The sequence below is a fragment of the Drosophila innubila genome, assembly GCF_004354385.1.
Source record: "Drosophila innubila isolate TH190305 chromosome 2L unlocalized genomic scaffold, UK_Dinn_1.0 5_B_2L, whole genome shotgun sequence".
In the NCBI taxonomy this organism is placed as follows: Eukaryota; Metazoa; Arthropoda; class Insecta; order Diptera; family Drosophilidae; genus Drosophila; species Drosophila innubila.
In genome coordinates this window covers 3,638,864-3,662,905 of record NW_022995373.1, presented here as the reverse complement: position 1 = coordinate 3,662,905, position 24,042 = coordinate 3,638,864, and the positions used below count along the sequence as shown (strand labels likewise).

General features: G+C 33.4%; 1 protein-coding gene across 1 annotated transcript in view; it reads left to right on the top strand.

The window, feature by feature from the left end:
• The window catches only part of LOC117782724 (myosin-VIIa), a 203,293-nt gene that overhangs the window by 53,833 nt on the left and 125,418 nt on the right, over nucleotides 1-24,042 (top strand). The window contains exons 7-9 of the mRNA XM_034619756.1: nucleotides 249-491; nucleotides 3,295-3,660; nucleotides 21,103-21,239. Coding sequence (XP_034475647.1) covers nucleotides 249-491; nucleotides 3,295-3,660; nucleotides 21,103-21,239 — 746 coding nt within the window. The remainder of the gene's footprint in view (nucleotides 1-248; nucleotides 492-3,294; nucleotides 3,661-21,102; nucleotides 21,240-24,042) is intronic.

Here is a 24,042-nt window from a genome sequence, read left to right as displayed (position 1 = left end):
CAGGTAAAAGAAATTCCCATTTCCAAAGTCTTTCCGGCTCGACCAAGCCTTTTCAATAATTAAAACAGCTGAAACTGGTTCAACAGGCATACTCTCGAGCAAAAGTTTTCATAATTTCTACAGAGAATTGGTAACACCAATTTGAACTAACGATTAAGTGGTATCTATGCTCAAAAGTTTTATCGGTATAGTTACAAATTCTTTAAATTGAGTATTAACTTTTTACTTTTTACATTCTTGTATTTTAGGCCCGAGAAAACCGACATGCGATGTCTAAAGCCCTATACTCAAAAACTTTTACATGGCTTGTTAACAAAATAAATAGCTGCACAAATCCCGGACAATATGGCAATACATTTTTGGGAGTTCTTGATATATTCGGTTTTGAAAATTTTGCAAAGAACTCTTTTGAGCAACTTTGCATTAATTACACTAATGAAAAATTACACAAGTTCTTTAATCATTACGTCTTCGCTTTAGAACAAACAATCGTAAGTATTATTTTATATTTTTTTCATTGAAATGTGTAGATTCTATTGTTGTTTTGATGTTAACCTCAAAGGGCTCACCGATGTCTTTATCATCTTCGCTTTTTGTCCATTTGCGACCGACCACAACGAGCACAAATTCTCGAAGCATTCGAATGACTTCGGCGATGCCAAATTTATCCAACTATTTCGCTTTTCTTTCTTTTCCCTAACTTATTTTTATTTAATGGAACCTTTTTATTCTTATGTATTTTTTGAATTCGTAATACCCAGTTCAGACGGGAACTTTTTAATCGACTCTTTTTCACCGACAGTAAATTGTGCCATTAACACAATTTAAATCGGGTGTCAAACAAAGATCCCAACTGTTTTTGTTTTCACAGAGTCTGGTCACACTTTGAACAACTTCATACAAAAATGCGTTAACATAGTAGGCATTTGACCGACACCGAAAAACCGATGGAAATGGGACGAGCTCCCCAGTAGTTCCAGACCTCAAGGAGAAGTTGTGGAATAAATGTGGACTTGTCCCTAATCGATTGGAAAAACCTAGGGACATGGTATGAAAAACGTTGAGGACTTTAACATTGTCATCTCTTAGGATTGAGGACAGAGGACACCTCCCTAGGTTTTCCCTAACATAGTCCTCACAAAAAACGTTAGGAACTCCTCGTAGAACTCTGCCGAGAAATTCCTAAGCATTAAAATTTTTACTTTTTGGTAAAATTTTTAAAAATTTTTTTTGCTTTTTTATTTTTTATTTTAGAATTAAAAACTACATGTTTGATACTTTGACGACGGGCGTGTATATGTATTTAATTTTATTTATGAAGACTGTTTATATAGGGATTCGAACCCGGGAACCCAAATTGAATAGGTCTGCTTGTGGCAAGTCGGCGACTCTAACCATTAACCACGCTGGCAGAATTATTACAAAACAACAAAACGTCAAGAAATGACAACAATATCATGGACAATATTAGGGACAGTCAAGCAAATGGACTTTCAGAGCCACAGGGTCTATTTCCATCATTAAGCGACGCACAGTGGGACAATCTCTGATTTTTCTGTACAAAAATCATATCTTTTGAGCCAATAAAGATATTTCAAATATTTAAAAAGCAATTGCCAAAAGGCTTCTTAAGCTTTAAGCTGCTTGTTAGACCCACTGGTTGATTCAGCGTTTTCGGTCAAAGCTGAAAAATATTATTAGTGCATGTTTTACATATAAAATTTAAAAAATAAATCTTTTTTTTGTCCGAAATATAAATTTTAATCGTTTTCATCCTTTAAACAGCATTGTTAAATATATAAAAAAGTTTTATTGCGCTTATTACAAAAAAAAAAAAAATTGGAAAATGTGGTATGATGCCTTTCATAGCGAAAACGTATGTAAATGCACTCCGCTCTTCCTCTTCCATCACCATTTTATTGCGAGGTGGCGTCAGTTTTTGGACTAAAAATGGGGCTCAGCGCATCAGATGCATGAAAGAAGAATTCGGATGGAGTCCAAATAAGTCCAATTTTAGTTATATTCCAATAAAGTTAAAAAATATCCTAATTTTAGTGATCTTTTAAGACATTGCTAATATAAAAAGTAAACAAGTGAAGTAACTAATTTTCATTTCCATTTCCATTTCATCAAAAATAAATCTACTTTTCAGATGAAACAAAAAACATAAAGATCGGTCGCAAAACTTGTTAACAAATCAGTTTTAAAATTGGTATTTTTTGTAGAAATTTCACTTTTGGGAGTGCATTAAGAGAAGTGTCAACTTTGAGAGGCTGTCAGGCCGAGAAATCTCACCCGATTTCAATAATTTTTCGGATTTGTAATCTTTGAAGATTTCTCTATCGCTTGCATTTATTTGTATTACAATCTCTTCAATCGAAAAAATGATTTAAATTGAAATTATAAATTACCCCACGGTCGCGAACATGAACCAAACCACTCTTAAATAGAAGTTTTGGTTCGAAAACCAAATAATTTTATGTTTTTATAATATTACTCAACAATTTGTGATTTCGAAAAAAATTTGTCATAATTAGTCTTAGTTATATCTTTAAATAAATTTAGATTATTGTCAAAATTCTAATCTAACCTAAGTCTTGCGCGATGGTTCGAACCGCCGAACTCAACCTTTACCAACATTTTGGTGGTAAAAAGTAATAAGAAGAAAATATATTGGCATTTAATAATAAATAGGGTTTTGTTTTTACTCTTATTAACGTATTTTAACTTAATTAAGATTTAGTGGGAGTTGTTTCGAAACTTGCACAGCATGGATAAAGAAAAGAAATTCAATTCCATCGGTTTTTTGCGTCGGTCAACTCAAGCTACTAAAATGCATACAGAAATGATAGAGTGTCGCCATATTTTATGAGAAATTAACCGATGGCATCACTATGTGAAAACCGATACAAATAATGTGAATGGCAAAGCTTACCGTCGGTAAAAAAGTGTCGGTTAAAAAGTCCCCGTCTGACGCCCGCTTAAACAATAGGGCCAACACCATTTACTATAAATGTTTAGGAAACGTAATTAAATGCATATTTTGGATAATAGTTATTTTTTAATATTTACACGAGTCTTTCAGGATGCGTTATCGAAAAGAAATTTTTTCGCTAAGTAAGTTTAGTGGAAGACAGCAATATTCATCCAAGTCATAGTTCTCAGACTTGTATACTATACAACGCATAGCATCTTTAGCTTAAATATGCTTGGTTTTAATGTTTTGAATTTGTACATATATACCTAGTTGCGATTTGGTGAGTAAAAACAATTTTTTGTGTCTCTCCTATTTAGTATAAACAAGAAGAAATAAATTACACGCACGTGGAGTTTACGGACAATTCTTTATGTTTGGAACTTATTGAAAAGCCTCCCAGATGTATTTTTAAGCTCCTGACCGAACAATGTCATATGCCCAAAGGGTCTGATTCAGCTTACTTAAGTAATCTACATACAGAATTTGAGTACAATCCAATGTATACAAAAGGTCTGGACCGTCGCCATTGGGAAACTGAATTTGGTATAAAACACTACGCAGGAAAAGTTATATATGCAGTTGATGGATTTGTGGATAAGAATCGGGATGTGCATCAGGATGTGTTATTTGATTTTATGAGTCGCAGTGAACATGCATTTCTTTGCGAACTTTCGAAACACCCGGTAAGTTTTTTTAACAATGAAAATTCGGTTAAATTATACATAGAATACGGTACATGGAATATCTGCCATGCTTCTACATTGCTTGCATGTGAGCAGAAAAAATATGAACGTATTACTGTATCGTAGAGTGAATAATTTGCGAAATGTATAAATCATTAAAAAGATATGGAAAATGAGCTGAGTCGATATTGCAAAGTCTGTTTCTTTCTATACAAACTAGTATCTCCGTTTTATTTATCCGATTTTAAAGGTATCTTTATCTGCAGGCAGTAAATATGTCAGAATCGGACGGATCAGATCAGTAAAGGGGTTTCCATTAGGAACATAACAATTTTTTCTATCACTGCGGACGGCAGTTCGCGCTAGTGACGAAAACAGCATGAAGGGTGCGAAAGGCGACTAGCAATATATAAAGCTAACAATGGAAACTGTCCGATCGAGATGTATACCGATCGAAAGGTTTAGTACTAACTTACAAAATGGCATACTAAAACTTGTTTACTCACCTGGTTCATGTGATAGGGGGGTGTAAGTGGAAGCGGAAAAATTGAAATGATTGCAGCCAATGGGGCCGTTGGGGCCATTTGGTAAAATTATTTATTTTTTACAAATTCTTAACAAAAATACGCGTCGATTGATACCTCACCCAAATCTGACAGCTAGTTAAAAAGATAATTAAATCTCACAAAAAAAACCTCTACACGAGGTAAAAGTCTAGTGACGAAAGCATATTCCAGTCCCAAAATTTTTAATATCCAATTTTGTGACGAAAAAAAAACTAAGTTTATAATAAAATTTTTATATAATAATATAAATTATTAAAAAAAAATACGAGAATTGTCATTCTGCACTGTGCGCAAAAAGGGTGAGCTACCACGAACATAATTACTTTTTGCTCAGTGCCGAATGTCAATTTTCGTGTTTTTTTTTCTTATTAATTTATTTTATTATTTAAAATTTTTATTATAAACTTAATTTTTTTTTCGTCACAAAATTGGATATCAGAAATATTGGGGCTTGAATATGCTTTCGTCATTAGACTTTTACCTCGTGTAGATGTTTTCTTTGTGAGATTTAATTATCTTTTCGCAATTGCTTTTTTTTGACATTCTATTATAACTATCATTAACGCAGACAGATAATAAAATATGTTTACTTATATGTTGAATTTCTTTCATATTAAAAAAAATTGTTTTCTTTTGATTTGAACCAAATCTGGTCAGAGTGTACTAAACCAACATAAATGCATATTCTATCAGTTTGGTTAAGATATCTTAAAAAACAAAAAACCATTTTTAAAACTAAGACTTGATTTCGGTCCGATCGTCCTATGACTGCTATATGATATAGGAGACCGATTTAAACTAACTTCGTTCAGGATGTACAAATCTAAGTTAAATGGATACTCTATCAATTTAGTTCCGATATTATTGTCTCGATATAATCCCAAAATATTATAAGCTTGAGATCATTTTGTACTTACTTTAAGTGCTTTTCAGACTTATAACTTTTAGACTTAAGTATATTTCATATTTTATTTCAGTCATTTAAATTCTATAACTGAATGCAAAAACATCCTAAAATAAAAATACGAAAGAGGTATTATGAGCATTTTGCAACAAAATAAAATGGTTAAATGATCAAATCATAAATCATCATCAAAAGTAAGTGAGGACTGGATACAGAAATTATCCTGTTATACACAGTCCTCAACTACAGTCTTCATTTTTCAGTGACCGTCGAACACCACCTCATAACAGACAAGCCAGAACCACTTGAGAATTCTTAGCCACCAAACGCAAAAATATATAAGAATTAAAGATCTTGATTCAAGTCATATTGTACCTGATATAATACCTGTCAATCTCTATTTTTCCGAACGTACATACATACAAACAGCATGAAATGCTCTTGTTTTCGGTAATATGTTAAATATTTTCGTTCTTAAGCTAAGAACGATTTGTACTTAAACTAATAAGCAATCGTTCTTTTTTTTGACCAGGATTAAGCATGTTTATATTTTACAACGAAACAGCCTTTATTTAGTAAACATAATTCTTAATTTAAGAATTTTGTTCTTATTTTTTAATTTTTAACGGCTATTTATTAGAGAATGAATCGTTCTACAAAACTTATAGACCGAAAAAGGATTAATTTAAAGTAATTTTTATGTACAAAGAAGCTCACCCTTTTTGCGCACAGTGCACAATGCCAATTTTCGTTCCTATTTTTTTTTATTAATTTATATTTTTATTTAAAATTTTTATATTAAACTGAATTTAGCTCCTCACAAAATTGGATATCAGAAATTTTGAGGTTAAAAATTACTTTCGTTACTAGACTTTTACCTCGTGTAGAGATATTTTTGTTTAATAAAGCACAGAAATATTTATGATATTCAGTTCAAATTTATTGTTGGTGTATTGCAAAGCATTAGAATTTTTGGACCCAATTTTCTACCCCTTTGGCACACATTTCGACCGGAAAGTTGGCATTTTCGCGTTGGATGTTGTCTCTGAGCAAGTCTATAGACCTGTGACTTGATAAAGCCCCATAAAAAGAAATCCAATGGCGTTAGATCGCACAAACAAGGCGGCCAATCGACCGGACCATTTCTCGAGATAACACATTCACCTAATAAGCCTTTTAATAAATCGGTTGTGGTAAGTGTTCTGTAGATAGTGGTACCGTCTTGCTGAAACCACATATCGTTGATGTCAAGCTCATTCAATTCTGGCCACAAATAATATTCCAGCATAGCACTCTTCATTGACGGTAAAGAAAACCGACTAAGAATTTCGGTAGTTATTTTTAATAATTTCCAAACTTTACTGGATCGTGATCTTTACCATGTTGACTTTCAATAACGTTTTGACATTGAAAGTTCATTAAAAAAAGTTTTAGATACGAAATTCTTTTGTCCGTATTGGAAAAGCCTTTATATCGTTTATATGCCATAAAAGCGATCTGTCGAAAACCAACCTTTAGTATGACTAACTTTGTATACTACAAGGAGGCTCCACCCCTGCTCGCATCGCTCGCCAACCCCCGGCTTGCCTTTTTCGCGAAATCGAAGGCTAAAAAGAAGACCTATTTTTTTGAATATACTTCTTTAACGGAAAAATAATAAACAGTTTCAATAATTCGGACACTTGTTAAATCAGTCCCTCAAAATTGGTCTATAAATTATTCAGTAACCCGGGCACCACGTGAATTTTTTGTTTCTGAAATCCGGTCACATTCACGGTTTCGGTATGTAAGAGCAGAATAAAAGTAGCTAAGATATGTGCAAGGGAAGGCATTTCAACAGCAAAAAACACAAATTATATAGTCTTGGCATATTTTTTTCACTTTTTGAGAACATTCAGGGCTGGAAATACTGATTAAATTTTTTTTCGATTAAATATTAAAAAAAAAAATTAAATAGTGAATATAAATATCCCAATTAAAAGTACGCTGGTAAGAAAAATCCCAAAAATTTTTAATGAAAAAATGTCAATTACAATTGTACTGGTACGGAAATAAATAAATAAATTTGAATAAGTTTGAGTTATAACTAGGTGGTGGCTTCGCTCGACGCTGCCTCTTTTTTGGGGCCACGATTGGTCAGTACGAATGCAAACGTCGTCGTGATGTACTTTAATTAATAAAAATAAAAAATACATGCCATTGCTTTTTATTTTTATTTTATTTTATTCACAGCACACAAAACGAAAATGAGTTATCAGTATACAAAACCAAACAAATGCAAAATCGTGGCTCCGTAAGAGAGCGAAGCCACCCCCTAGTTATAATTTCATCATGTGCTGAAGTATAATGTCCCAAGAAATTATTTAGTAAATATTAATATCCCAATTGAAAATGTGCTGGTAAGAAAAATTCCAAGTAAATTTTTATTGCTTTGCAAATATGTCAAGTAAAATTGTACTGGTAGGGAAATAAAAAAATAAATATTTGTTGGTGCTGGTATATAAACCAGTACCAGTAATAATTTACTGTACTCTTGAATTTTCAAGCATTTTAATTGTCAACTGGAAAATTTCAACTAAAAGTACAATTAATACAATTAGTAGTTGAGACAGTTTTGAAGCAATATTCAAAGTAATTCACTGTTGACTTGCATACTCAACTAAATTTATAAAATTATTATTTTCAGATTGAAAAGCTCCAGTATTTAAAAACAAAAAAAAAACCTCTACACGAGGTAAAAGTCTAGTGACGAAAGCAATTTCTAGACCCAAAATTTCTAATATCCAATTTTGTGACAAACAAAATTGAGCTTAATCTAAAAATTTTAAATAAAAAAATAAATTAATAAAAAAAAGCGAAAATTGGTATTGCGCACAGAAAAAGAGTGAGCTTCTTTGTACATAAAAATTAATCTTTACGCAGTGCCGAATGCCAATTTTCGCTTTTTTTTATATATTTATATTTTTATTTAAAATTTTTAGATTAAACTGAATTTTGTTCGTCACAAAATTGGATAAGAGAAATTGTGGGGCTTGAAATTGCTTTCGTCACTAGACTTTTACCTCGTGTAGAAATTTTTTTTCTTGGTTTTTAAATACTGGAGCTTTTCAATCTAAAAATAAGGTTTTTTTTGTGGGATATCAGAATTTTATGCAATTGCTTTTGCTTTTGGCATTGTAAATTTATCATTAATGCAGGCAGATAGTAAAATTTATAAATTTAGCTGTTGAACTTCATTCATATTTATAAAAATTTGTTTTTTAATTATAAAGAAAATTTTGGGTCTCCGCCCCGCTCTCGTTGCTACAGTAGATCATACTTTACTGCCGGACACCCCGTTCTTACTATGAATTTTTTATACTAAGACTTTATATTGGACCGATCGGTCCTGTGACAGCTATATGATATAGTGGTTCGATTAGAACCAACTTTGGTCAGGATCTATAAGTCTAACTTAAATGCATATTCTATTAGTTTGGTTACGATATCTCGTAAAACACAAAAGTTTTTCATACTAAGACTTAATGTTGGACCGATCGGTCCTATGACAGCTATATGATGTAGTGGTCCAATTCGAGCCAACTTTGGTCATAATATATAAAACTAACTTAAATACATATTGTATCAATTTGGTTTCAATATATTTTATTTAAGCTGGGTATGGACATAAGATTTGACACAAGCGAAGGAAAAGTGCTCAATATTTAGTTGTCGGCGAGCGAAAGCAGTGTTGCCAATGTAATACACAAAAATATCCAAAATTATGCTTTTAACTCTGATGCGACAGTTGTGCTTTGTTTACTTTTTAAAAACGCACAACTGAATAGATTACATTGAGGAGGCATAGGGAATGGAAAATTATGAAAAGTTAGGATATTTAGATATTAAATTCAAGTAGGACGAATATGCAAAGACACATAAAAGTTTGTGCGTATTTTTCTATTTTATTTTAACCTTAATAATTTATATAATTTGGGCTGACAAATTGAATCAGTTTTAGCTAATATTCTTGAAATTTTGTTCTGGTTGAAAAACACAAGACGTCTTTGTTTTGTTTTCGAATGAATAACGGCCATTTTTAGCTTGTCAGGCGTAAAATGTTTGAACAATTCCATATTTTCTCAGTCACCCGAGCTAAAATCTAGCAGTGTTGAAAATCGACAATTTATTGATCTTGCAGCTCTGTGTTATCCGAACAAACCAGCTAAAACGCTGGCTAAATTTCTGTCTAGCTAATTTAGCAACTGTTTTTTTTATATGGATTTGACATTTAGCGCACTGCTTTTATCTTATGTCCATACCTAGCTTAAACAAAAAAGTTGTTCATACTAAAACCTAATTTTGACCCGATCGGTCCTATGACAGCTATATGATATAATGGTCGGATATGAACTAACTTTGGTCAGGATATATAACACCAAGTTTAATGCATATTGTATCAGTTTGGTTGAGATATCTCATGATTTTCGACCGATAGAAAAATGTATTTATTCACTTAACAGGTAATATCTTCCAAACCCCTGAACCAAAATTTATGTTTCATATGCCAAAAAACGAATGTGTACGTATTACAACATATTAAAATTTAACAGAAATCGTTAGAGCCTTTTTGTCAGAAATCGTCAAAATGTAAGCTAAACAACGTTTAGAGGTAAGCCTAAAAGCCCTCAAACACACCTTTACAATGATATATCGAACATGTCTGTAGCTTCTATGGTTTGGAAACTGTTAAGGTTTCAATTTTACCAGGATTTAGCGTTTTCCCGCTAAACTAGCGGTTTTTTCAAAAAGTCGTAGACCACACATTTCTAGATTTTCGAAATGGAATAAGTCCTAAATAGCGCTTTGATACAAACAGACAAACAAACAAAATGAATTTTCATTTCATTTTGAGAAGTCCACTAAAAATTTCAAATTTATTTATCTTTTGAACCAGTTATCGGATTTTAAAATTTTTACCAGAGGCCCCAACATCCCCCCCTCCCACTTACACCCCCGTATCTCGTGACCCAGGTGAGTTAGAAAAAGCTTATGTCATTTTGTAAGTTATGACTAAACCTTTCGATCGGTATATAACTCAATCTGATGAGACAGTCATAGCAAATTTTCCAAATTAGCTGTATATAAGTATTTAGCTAGTCGCCTTTCGCACCCTTCGCGCTGCTGTCGTCACTAGCTCGAACTGCCGTCCGCAGTGATTTTCTTTTATTTTAACATTTTTAAAGTTAAAAGTGTCAATTTAATTTAGCCTCTGTACGGATTGAAGTTTTTTAAGTATTTATTTATTTAATTAATGGTCATTTAATCATCGGGTGTAGGCGAGCTTAGCGAACAAGGGGCGGAGCCCCCTTTTTTTATGGGTTTTAAAAAAAGTTTTTTTGTTATGTTTATTTTTTTTTAAGTACATTAACATTTGTAAAACACATACATGTGTTTTTATGTATGTGTGTTCTTAACAACTCTTGAAAATTCACATTTCGCTTGGGAAAAATCAAGTCTTTAAGATATGTATCCTACTTTGGAAGCACAATTGTAACTAACCATTTAATGTTTTATTTTTCATTCCAATCAGACTCCTGATTTTTTAAAAACTCTCTCGCAACAACGCTTTTGTAAAAATGTCTTCCAGCTGCTTATCTGTCCACATATTCAAGTTCAAAAAACTTATCCTCCTATTTTTCTCTGATAAAATGATATTTCACACCAATATCTTGCATCTGCACGAATTTCACGAGTAATGTTTAATAATGTTCTCCTTATTAACCGAACACCAACGATCATTCTCGTTCAAGTCGTGTGCTTCCTCATCTTCCGAGTACGAATAAAAATGAGATTCTACAACTTCACTACATTCTTCTTCTTCTAAATTAATCTGGCTTAGCTCACAAAATTTCACGTTACATGCCAGTTCTACTCTCTTTGTAGTAGAGTTCCATAGTCGATAGTCATATCCAACTTCTATCGTTTGTTTTTGAACATGAAAGTATGCTTCTTCTCCAAATGTCCGCAGGTGTGTCACTTTGGGTAATTTACCATGCCATTCTTTATAAGGCGTTTTATTCTTAATATAACTACGGCCTGTCAGATAAAGAACGTAAACTGCTGTATTTACAGTCTCCCCAAAATTTAAGATCAATTTTTTTTCGCATGAGTCATTGTTCTTGCTGCCTCAATGATAGTCCTATTTTCCCGTTCTGCAGCACCATTTTATTCCGACAGTAAGGCACTGTCCTTTGGTGCCTTATTTCAGCAGCCTCCAGTATAGATTTCACATGCTTGTTGACAAACTCTGTACCATTATCGCTTCTAAAGAATTTTAGCTGATGTCCCAAAATCTTTTCAGTTGCTTGAATACACACGGATAACTTCTTAGCAACCTCCGACTTTTTCTTTAGCATGTATACAACGCGATAACGTGAAAAGTCAACCTTTATCAAAATCTTATACCGAGCACCGCCAAATTATGTAACTTGCATTGGTCCACAAAGATCTTCATGAATTATTTCTCCGCTCACTTCTGCTCTTTCTTCGCTTGACTTGAAAGATTTTATCATTTGCATTCAAAACAAACATGATTCACAGCTGAAATTCTCATCAATGAATGAAACTTCCTTTGCTTTTAGTACTTTACGTATTTGAGCTAAGTTTTTATGTCCAAAACGCCCGTGCCAATCCTTTAGACCAGCGATGTGCAAGCCCTTGCTCGCGCTACTCACAAAACTCAAACCACAACAACAACTTTTGACGCCTCGCGCAGATCATTTGTGCCCCAATAAAACTAAACAACAAACACATAGCAAATGCTCGAGTTTCGGCTGCGACGCGTACGGTCATAAAAGTGTTCATTTTGCTATGATTTATGACTTCAGCATCGTCTTGTACACTGTGTGAAAAAGTAAAGTTGGTTTTGATGCGTTTTGATTTTTACCACATAATAAGCGCTCGACTTGCAAATAAAATTAATTAGAACCTCTTTTAGTGTACAATTGTTTTGGTTTGTCAAAACCAACAACAACCACACAGATTTTTCGTCGCGACGCACAGAGTCATAAATGTGTTCATTGCGTTTTAATTTATGACTTCAGAAGTTGTGTTTGTTGTAGATGTTGTTGTAGTGCTCACGATTGCAAATTCCTTGCCCACCGCTGCTTTAGACTAATTCTACTGTCGAGTGCTCAATTCACACTGCATCTTTTTGAGACAATAGATCAGAGTTTCAGCTTAAAAAGATTTCCGTCGCGAACTCCAATTGCCGCAGTTCCTTTTTCATTTGTAAATTTGCGACCTTTTCTATCTAAACCAGCGGTGGGCACGGAATTTGCAATCGTGAGCACTACAACAACATCTACAACAAACACAACTTCTGAAGTCATAAATTAAAACGCAATGAACACATTTATGACTCTGTGCGTCGCGACGAAAAATCTGTGTGGTTGTTGTTGGTTTTGACAAACCAAAACAATTGTACACTAAAAGAGGTTCTAATTAATTTTATTTGCAAGTCGAGCGCTTATTATGTGGTAAAAATCAAAACGCATCAAAACCAACTTTACTTTTTCACACAGTGTACAAGACGATGCTGAAGTCATAAATCATAGCAAAATGAACACTTTTATGACCGTACGCGTCGCAGCCGAAACTCGAGCATTTGCTGTGTGTTTGTTGTTTATTTTTATTGGGGGTCATAAATGAGTTTCGCGCGGCGTCAAAAGTGTTGTTGTTGTCTGAGTGTTCTGAGTAGCGCGAGCAAGGGCTTGCCCATCGCTGGACTAAACCCTTAATCCATGATTCTTGTTCGCGAAAATAAGTTACATTGAATCATAGGTAAACAAAGCACATCTAAAAGCTCCCGCTTTATCCAATCCTTACTATTGTAACACATGATATCAATGACTCCGTATCCAACCGCATTTATTATCCCACCATTCGCTACCTTGATATCCTTCCTTGGATCAAAACACTTGAAATCCTTAAATAGCTCTATATGTCCGCTCATGTGATCCGTTGCACCCTTTACCACTTTTATGTAAGTACCTTATAACAAGCATCCAGCTGTCTCCTTACTTCTTGCGATGAGCCTGTCTTCCTCAATCAAAAGGCGGGCTCTTAAATTATCCATTGTCCGCTCAGCTCTATTCGTAGGGTCCCAAGCACTTCCAAATACTATATATTCTTCCGGTAATCCACAACTTTGAATATGATTAGCGCTTTTGGCAATTTTTCACCAAAACTCCCGAGCTTGTGCACCATTTATTCTACACGAGCAATGTACGTAGACATATTTTCTGACAATTCCTTTTTAGACGAGAAAAACTTCTGGTAAAACACCAATTTCACTTCTTCACTTTTCTGTCCAAACACGCTTTCGTGTTTCTACCACATTTCCATAGACGACATCGTTGTCTGAAAGTGCTTAAGATGCTCGTCACATACCGACGTCCCAATAACCTTTTTAGTCTCCTTATCGGCCTTGTGTATTTGCAGGCAATATCATTGAGCCTTTTACAACCTCTAGGATATCCATTGAATCTAATGTCAGCTCCATCTTGAACTTCCAAGCAGGAAACTGCTCGGCATCCACTAGCTTTTCAATTCTTGTGGTGTTCTCCATTTTGTCAATTCACCAAGCGAAAAAAAAAATAAACAACAAAACGATTCCAAAAACGTTAAATTTCAACAAAATATTGGCCAGCGTTAGACCTGGTCCCATAACCTGTTTTAATAATAAAAGTTGAAATTTATATTTGGTTATTTTAAATTTATTTATTTAATAATAGCTTGTGCTCTGGGCGAGCACTTAGAAATAAAAGATTAAATCAATCATGTGTATTTCAGCCTACTTGTGTTTCGAAAATACCTCAATTAGTCATACATCCTTGCCGAAGTTGGCTCAAATCGAACCACTATATCATATAGCTGTCATAGGACCGATCGGGCGAAGATCAAGTCTTAGTTTGAACAATTTTTTTTGTTCTTTAAAAAATATCGTAACCAGACTGATACAATATGTATCTAACTTGGTGTTATATATCCTGACCAAAGTTGGTTAAATTGGAATCCTATATCATATAGCTGTCATAGAACCGATCGGCCGAAAATCAAGTCTTAGCATGAAAAACTTTATTGTTTTATGAGATATCATAACCAAACTTATAGAATCTGCATTTAAGTTAGTCTTAAACATCCTGACCATAGGTGGTTCAAATCGGATCCCCATATCATATAGCTGTCATAAGACCGATCGGGCGAAAATCAAGTCTTAAGGCCTGATTCCAGCACACTAAAAATCCCTGTCAGGAATTTTCTATTTATTTCATGAATTTGTGGAACATAACTAAAACAGTGTGATAAATCAGCTGTGCTTTGTAAACAGCGCCAAATTTATAATTTCAACTGAAATTACAAAAGAAATCAAATGAACTTTGACGATGAAGTGATTGTGTTGGTGGCGCCAATTATTATTTTTTATTTGTTTTTTCTGCAGCATTACTTTTCCATGCACTTTTCACAGAAATATTTTTCAAATGCTTTCGATCTGTAATCCGCGAAATGCATGGGCGTGCCTTCAATGCTTGAATAAAGCAATCTTGTCCTCGCGTTTGAAATTGGTATCCCTATTTTTAATTTTTTGGGAAGTTTCGTCCATGTTTACGTATCACTTCATCAGGAAAAATTACAGACATATATTCGTGGTGCACTCATCAGGTGCTCTCACAGTCTACACAAGCTATCGATATGTCAATTATCGATAGAAATCTGTGGATTTCGTTCAAGTTGCTGGATGCACAAAAAACGAAAACAAAAACGAGAAATTACTGGCAAAGTTTTATTTATATGAATTTTGACAGATATTTTTATTTCCGGGCGTGCTGGATACTATGCTATAGGATGAAAAACTTATTTGTTTACTATATCATATAACATAGCTGCCATTGAAAAAAATAGTCGAAAATGTAATACAGCGCTCTGCAAGGGCATCAAGTGAGCAGAATACTTTAAAATTTTTTGCAGTCTTTTCTCTTTTCATAGTAAATACAGGGTCTCGAGAATGCTCGACTGTAGCTTCGTCCATCTAGTTTATTTTCGAAAAAGATTATTTGTAAAAAATAATCAATATTTTTGGAGGTCATCCTGAGGTGGCGCATCGACTATCCATTTTAGAAAATCGGTCAAAAACTCAAAAAACCCGACATAACTGCGATTTAATTTTAAAAGATAGTTATTTAAGAAATAAATATTATTTTTATTAGTTAGCCCTAAATGTTTGCTTTTTAAAACAGTGGTCGGCACACGCCGCATGTCGCGTATAGGCATTTTCTCTGCCTCAGCGCTGCCTGCACACGTACAAGTCGCTGTCGTGGAGATATTATAGGACTGTTACGCTGTAATGCCGCTGTTGATGCGAGGCAAAATGAGTTAGCATTTCGATAGATCTTTGCAAAATCTTAAGTCGGGCACCTGTTTACTAAGATAATGTTGCTAAGGTCGTAAGTCAAGCAGCATTTTTTGGTTTTTCGGAAGTATTTTGGAATTTGATCTGTGTTTAAGAGTACATTTATGTGAACTTTTTTATTTCAGGTTCTTGTCAGGTATTTTTATTTCACAATTTTAATGGCGGTACGTGTACCGTTTATAGCTGAAGGCCATTTCACAACCTTTTCCCAACCATATTATTAAATTAATCAACCTAAAAATTTCATTCAATCATTTGTCAAAAATAACGTGCCTTTTACACACACATTCCAAAAGAACGTGTCCGCCTCAAATGTAACTAAATTTTACCAAGTTTGGTATTCTTAAAAATCTGTAGGCCAGATGTTTTTCCACCGATCCTAACATTGATATGGCTTTAAAAAGTAATAAGTTTGGGCAAAGGAGTAGGCAGGAGGGGGCAACAGCTGATAGCTGATAGGCATTTTTATTTTATTTGAAAATCAATATTTTTTTCAATAATTTTGGGGAATAGAATACTGCTTTTTCTATGCTTTTTTATAGACAATTTTTAGAACATGCCTGAATGCTCTTTTAAGATTATGTGTAATGAGTGCGCACAAAAAACTACTCTCCGAAAAAGTCTTAACCTAACTAATGATAGTTGAAATTTGAAATAATTTTATGGCAGTCGACTTCAGTGACTTCGAAAATACATATTGTATATAAAAAATATGAAATCACGGACATTTTGTAAACTTCGAAATTTTCAAAGGGCTATTCTTAAAATCATTTCTTTAAAAAATCTCAACAGATTTTTGTTGTGTGGATATACAATGAAAAAAATTTTTTTTAGCCCCACCTCTACGCACAAAGCTGCTTACGCCCTTGAGTATGGGCTAACTAAGAAAAATAATTATTATTTTCGGAGTTATATCGGATTTTTTGAGTTTTTTTTTTACTGATTTCTCGAAATTGATCGTCGATGCGCAACCTCAGCTCTGAAAAAAATTATATTTTCTATTTTATATTCTATCATCCATTGATGATACAGCGTTTTCGAAAATAAAAAAAGTAATTTTTATCCCACCCTAATATATATACATATATTTAGCCGAGTCGATATAGCCATGTCACAGACTTTTATAATCCCCAAGCAGACAAAATTTGTTAAGGCTGTTAAGTAAGTTAAAACTAGTCGGCCGGTGCTACAGTCGAGCATACTCGACTGTCGGAGACCCCGTACTTACTATGGCAAAAACTAATAATGGAAAAAATTACAAAATATTTAGTTAACTTAAATGCATATCATATTGGTTACAATGTATCATAAAACATAAAAGATTTTCATACTAAAACTTGATTTTTGACCGATTGTTTCTATGGGCGCTATATGATATAATGAAATGATTAAACATGTATTCAATATTTAATGTCAATATAACATTCATTAATATTAATTTCAATAAATTGTAAAAATTACAAAAAATAGCTTAATATCAGCTGGAAAAAAAAGTTGTTCCCGCGGGGAATCGAACTCGCAACAAAGTTGCAAAAAATTTTAACTGACAGAGGCTCAACTTGTTGAGCCACTCTCGCACATATGCGTTCAACCTCCCAAATGGCCATATTGCTTCTTTTAGTGCTCAATTACAAAGTAAAAGAAATAAATTATATTTTAACATTTAATGTTAATATTATATTTTAAATAAGCACTGAGTTTGTTTTAATATAAAACGAAATTGAATTCGAACATAAAAAAATTAAAAATCTTTCGCCCACGGCAGGACTCGAACCCACGAGCACCGTCTAACTCCGCGACTCAGAACACTGCGCCACGTAAGCCCACGACCGATTGGACTCCAATTTGTGATATAATATTTTAATACAATTTTTTATTTTATCAAGTTATTTACTGAAGTTTTAATTTCTGCCAACGCGCCATTAACGAATTAAACAGCTAAATTTATTATTTTAATATCTTCGCTATTTACTGTGCGATCGGAATCAAATTTTCAGCAAAAATCTAGGACAACTATATCTTCGTCTATGCAAAATCTGAAATTTCTGGCTTTCAAATTGCTCTTATAATTTCGATATGAAATTTTCTATATCGCATTGCAGGCGGTTAAGGGGGCGTGGCTAAATTTTGAAATGAACTTGATCTGCTTGCAATATAGAGGAACCCACATACCAAGTTTGGGGTCTCTAGCTCTTATAGTCTCCGAGATCTAGGTGTTCATACAGACAGACAGACGGACAGACGGACATTGCTATATCGACTCGGCTATTGATGCTGATCAAGAATATATATACTTTATGGGGTCTGCCACGCCTTCTTCTGCCTGCTACGCACATATTCGGTAAAACAAACATAATAGACGCCTGTACTTTTTTTAAGTACGGGGTCTAAAAACTGAGCGCAACAAGCTGAAGAACGCTTGATAGATTTGGGCCCACAAACGACGAAAAAAATTTATTGGAGAGATAAGTTTCACGCAAATGTTGATTTTCGACTGATTGGTCCAATGGCAGCTATATGTTATAGTGGTCCGATTCAAACCAAATTTAAACAGGTTGTATAAGATAATACAATGTTAACTATTTGTAAGTTTGTACAAAAGTTTTTCATACTAAAGGTTGCTTATCGACCGTTCGTATCGATCGTTCCTATGGCAGCTATATGATATATTGGTCCGATTTCTACCAAATTTGGTTAGGATGTAACGGGCAATTGAAGATACCCAATAAATGCGTTTGATTGAGATATCTACAAAAACAAAATAGTTTTTCATAATAAAATTTAATTTCCTACCGATCGGTCCTATGGCAGCTACATGATAAGTTGACCGATTTGAACCAATTTCGGTCAGGATGCATAAGACCATTATCAATGCATATTCTATCAGTTTTGCTAAGATATCTCTCAAAACAAAAAAGATTTTCATACTAACTGATTTTAGACTGATGGCAGCTATATGATATGTTAGACCGAATTGAACCGGTATTGGGGTAGATATACATAAGACAATATAAAATACACAATTTGTGAGTTTGGCTGAATTATCTTAGAAAATAAGAAAGTTTTTCATACTGAAGATAGAATTTCGATCGATCGTTCCCACGTCAGCTATATGATAAAGTGGACTGATTTGAACCCAATTCGGTATGGATATATAACACATTACCAAATACACAACTTGCGAGATTGAATGATATATCTTAAGAAAGAGTATAGGCTTTCATACTAAGGGCTGATACTAAACCGATCCCTCCTATGGCAGCCATTTATCATCCGATTTAAACCAAATATGGTCATAATGTGTAAGACAACATCAAATTGATATTCTGTGAGATTGGTTAAGGTATCTCAAAAATTAAAAAAAATTTCATACTAAAGTTCATGCTGCTCCACAAGGAAGTCATAAAAATCGAAAAAACATCGATACAGATAAAAAAAATCTTAAATCGCCGTTTCGCCATAAATTTGTATGAATCATATCTTAGACGACGCGTAATTATTGCAGCTATGTAAATAAAATAGAAACGAAAATTTATTTATTTTTTTTCGAGCTTTCCTTGAATTTTAGATTTAAAAAAATCTGAAAAAAGCTAAGCAAAATATCAAAATTCATTAATTCAAAAATTGATAGCTCTTAAATTATTTTCTTTTAAATATAAGACTGTGTATAAATGAAATATATATATATTCATTAGTCTTTAAAAAAGGAAAGCTTTTGATCGGTTTTGGCATTCACAAGTAATGATGACAAAAGTGGTCGCACCTTTAAAAAAAAAACTCTGCAATAGACAAAAAAAGAAAATGTTTTTCGTCGTTTTTGGCCCCAAATCTATCCAAAAAAGTGGGTTTCATTCGTTTAATTTTTGGGCTGTTGCCTATTGTAAGTGGCATGTTCGTTGTCCGTCTGTTTGTCTGCCCTGCTGTCCGTTCTGCTTTCGATATGTTTTGTTTATTTTGTTATTAACGTTGCAGCCAAATCGGTAAACGGCTGTTATAATTTTTAAGGCAATATAATCTCCTGAAACTATGTAACGGGTATTCCTATATTCGGGGTCTTTTGGTAGTGATGTAAAAACACCGATTATTTGGAGCATCGACTTGTTGTTGCATGGTGACGTTCAAAGTATCGATGTTTTCAGGGGGTGTAAGTGGGAGGCGAAAAATTTTTATGATTGCAGCTAATGGGGCTGTTGGGGCCTTTTGATGAAATTTATTTTTTAAAAATTCTACTTAAAAATATGCGTCGATTGATACCTCAATCACCCAAATCCGATAACTGGTTTAAAAGATACATAAATTTGAAAATTTTAGTGGACTTCTCAAAATGAAATGAAAAGTTAATTTCTTTGTTTGTCTGTTCGTCTGTTTGTATCAAAGCGCTAAAAAAGCTTAAATGTTATGATGGGGATTTATTCCTTTTCAAAAATCTAAGCCTCAACAGTTTCCAAACCATAGAAGCTACAGATATGTTCTATATATCATTGGAACAGTGTGTTTGAGGGCGTACCTTTAAACTTTTTTTCTAAAGTACTCAGGTAACATTTTACAGGTGAAATAAAATGTTATAGCTTACATTTTGGCGATTTTTGAAAAAAAAAAAACCGGCTCTAACGATTTCTGTTAATTTTTAATATGTTGTAATACGTACAATTTTTTATTATGGTATATATTTTTTGGTATATGAAACATAAATTTTGGTTGAGGGGTTTGGAAGATATTTCTATCGGTCGAAAATCACGTTTTAGTACGAAAAACTTTTTGGTTCTATGAGATATCTCAAATAAACTGATACAATATGCATTTAACTTGGTTTTATATATCCTGACTAAAGTTGGATCAAATCGGACCACTATTTCATATGGCTGTCATAGGACCGATCGGGTTAAAATTAGGTTTTAGTATGAAAAACTTTTTTGTTTAATGAGATATTTTAACCAAATTGATAGCATATGCATTTAGGTTAGTTTTAAAAATCCTGACCGAAGTTAGTTCTTATCGGACCACTATATCATATATCTGTCATAGGACCAATCGGGCGAAATTCAAGTCTTCAAGTATGAAAAACTTTTTTTTCATAGTATGAGTATGCTCGGCTGTAGCAACGCGAGCAAAGCGAGCAGGGGGCGAAGCCACTTACTTTTTCTTTATAATTAAAGAAAAAAAATTTTTTTTAATATGTTTTGCCTGCATCAATGATAAAGTTACAATGTCAAAAGCAAAAGCAATTGCAAAAATTTCTGATATCCCACAAAAAAAACCTCTACACGAGGTTAAAGTCTAGTGACGAAAGCAATTTCTAGCCCCAAAATTTCTGACGAATTGCTTTCGTCACTAGACTTTTACCTCGTGTAGAGGTTTTTTTTGTGGGTTGCCTTTTACATTTTAACCCATTTTTGCTCAAATCGGCCTTTTATATTACATAGAAGCTTAAGTCAGCGACCACTCTCCTTCATATATTTAGGTAAATATTTATATTTTTTTTATTTTCTTGCGTTAACGTATTTATGCAATTTATCCAGGATTTAACATGTTCCATTTGGATACAAAACGCATCGACTAGTCAACGTGGAACAGCTAAATCGAAATCAACAGTCAGTGATAATTTTCGCCAACAATTGCAATGCCTAATTGACGTACTCCACAATACAAAGCTATGGTGAGTTAAGAAATAAAATACGATCTTATGTGACATTGAAAATATATTTTAAATAAGGTAAATGTCTATCCGGTGCACGACCGTGCTATATGTTCGACAAAATATTCCCCGGTGGACCTCGATTCATCGTAAATTATCATGCAATCAATTCTTCCTGGCCATCCGAGCTTTCTTTTTAAATTCACTTTGAAGTTTCAGTGTTAAAAACATAATTAATCAAAGTAGGCTTTTCGAAAGTTGTCAAAAATTATAGAATTTAGACGCATAAAAAAAGCGCATCATATGGGTAAGCAACTACATAACATACGAGTACGTGTGAAATTTTTATCCCACGAAAAACCCCTAAACGAAGTAAAAGTCTAGTGACGAAAGCAATTTCTAGTGACGAACATAATTCAGTTTTACATACAAATTTTAAATAAAAATATAAATTAATAAAAAAAAAAACGAAAATTGGCATTGTGCACTGTGTGCAAAAAGGGTGAGCTTCTTTGTACATAAAAACTACTTTTTGCCCAAATTTTTACGTACTACAACATACTAAAACTTAATAAAAATCGCTAGAGCCGTTTTGTCAGAAATCGCCAAAATGTAAGCTAAAAAACTTTATTTCACCTGTAAAATTTTACCTGAGTACTTAAATAAAAAAAAGTTTAAAGGTGCGCCTAAAAGCCCTCAAACACACCTTTCCAATGATATATAGAACATACCTGTAGCTTGAAAACGGTTGAGGTTTCAATTTTAGCGGGACTTAGCGTTTTTCCGCTAAACTAGCGGTTTTTCAAAAAGTCGTAGAACAAACATTTCTAAATTTTCAAAAAGTAATAAATCCCCATCATTACATCTAAGCGTCTTTAGCGCTTTGATGCAAACGGACAAACAGACAAGCAAACAAGCTGACTTTCCATTTCATTTTGAGAAGTTCACTAAAAATGTCAAATTTATTTATCTTTTGAACCAGTTATCGGATTTGGGTCATCGAGGTATCAATCGACGCGTATTTTTCATTAGAATTTTCAGAAAATAAAAAAAATTTCCAAAAAGTTCCCAACAGCCCCATTAGCTGCAATCATTTAAATTTTTCTCCTCTCACTTACACCCCCGTATCTCATGACCCAGGTGAGTTAGAAAAAGTTTTAATATGCCATTTTGTAAGTTAGGACTAAGCCTTCCGATCTGATCGGACAGTCAAATTTGCTGTATATATTGCTAGTCGCCTTTCGTGCTGCTTTCGTCCCTAGGGCGAACTGCCGTCCGCAGTGATAGCAATACATACTTCGGTAAAAGTCGGGGCCAACTCGAAATCAAAAATAAAAAAAACCGATTTATCATGAATTTAGCCAAAAAAAATTAGATTGGGGACCCAACTAGTTTTTTTTTTTTAATCTTTGAAGTTTTCAACAACATTGCCTATTTTTGTTGTTGCTTTGTGCAACTTTTCACTTTACAGCTCGTTTACCAAAACTATTTTGGTCACACGGCCACAAGTAGCCTCTTAAACATCTCTATAAACTTCATTCTAGAGGTGTTAGGGAGTGTAAATAAACAACATTAAAAAAAAATTGTTGACTGCGGCGCAATATATTCACGGTAGCGAAAAAACTTCATTACCATAAAAATCTTTTAAATGCTTATCCAGTGGTATTCGAACTTCTTTTGGAATTGGAGCTTTTTTTTTTTTTTCATTATATTATTTTTTGATTCAGATTTTTCCAAATATAGCTCACAAATCCATTATGTACTTGGTAAGCTAAACTAGTGTTGGTAGACGAGCTGTTAAGTGACAAATTGCACAAAGAAACAACAAAAATAGGCAATTTTGTATAAAAGCTCCAAAAAAGTACAGAGACTATAAGAGATAGAGACACCAAACTTGGTATGTAGGCTCCTCTATATTGCAAGCAGATCAGGTTTGTTACAAAATTCGGCCACGCCCCATTTATCGCCCACAAATCAAAAAAAAAAAAAAATTGCATATCCAAATTCTAAGAACAATTTTAAGGCTAGTGACACCAAATTTGGTATGTAGATTCCTCTATATTGCAGGCAGGTCAAGTTTGTTTCTTTTTTGAATTGGAACACTTTATCATATAGCGCCAATAGGTCGAAAATCAAGTTTTAGTATGAAAAACTTTTTTGTTTTATGAGATATCTAAAGCAAACTAGTACAATATATATCCTGTCCAAATTTGGTTTAAATCAGACCACTAAATCATATAGCTCTCATAGGACCGATCGGGTGAAAATCAAGTCTTAGTATAAAAAACTTTTTAGTTTTATGAGATATCGTAACCAAACTTATAGAATATGTATTAAAGTTAGTCTTATACATCCTTACCGAAGTTGGTTCAAATCGGTCCACTATGTCATATAGCTGTCGGTCGGTCCTATGATCGGTTGAAAATCAAGTCTTAGTATGAAAATATTTTATGTTTTATGATACATTGTAACCAATATGATAGAATATGCATTTAAGTTAACTAAATATTTTTTAATTTATTCCATTGTTAGTTTTTGGCATAGAAAGTACGGGGTCTCCGACAGTCGAGTATGCTCGTCTGTAGCACCGTCCGACTAGTTTAACGTAAGGTTGGCTGCAATAAAGTAAAATTTTGAGAAATGCGCAAAAATGCGCAGCTTGAGCTAAACAGTACAATTTTTGAATTGATCAATCTTCAAAATGCATAAAGTCACATTGCAGACAAGTGCTGACAAAATTAGTTATCTCTTTTCAAAGATAAAATTTTATTGAACAATTTTTTTTTGAAGCAAGTTTTTAAATTACAAATAACAACAAATAGCA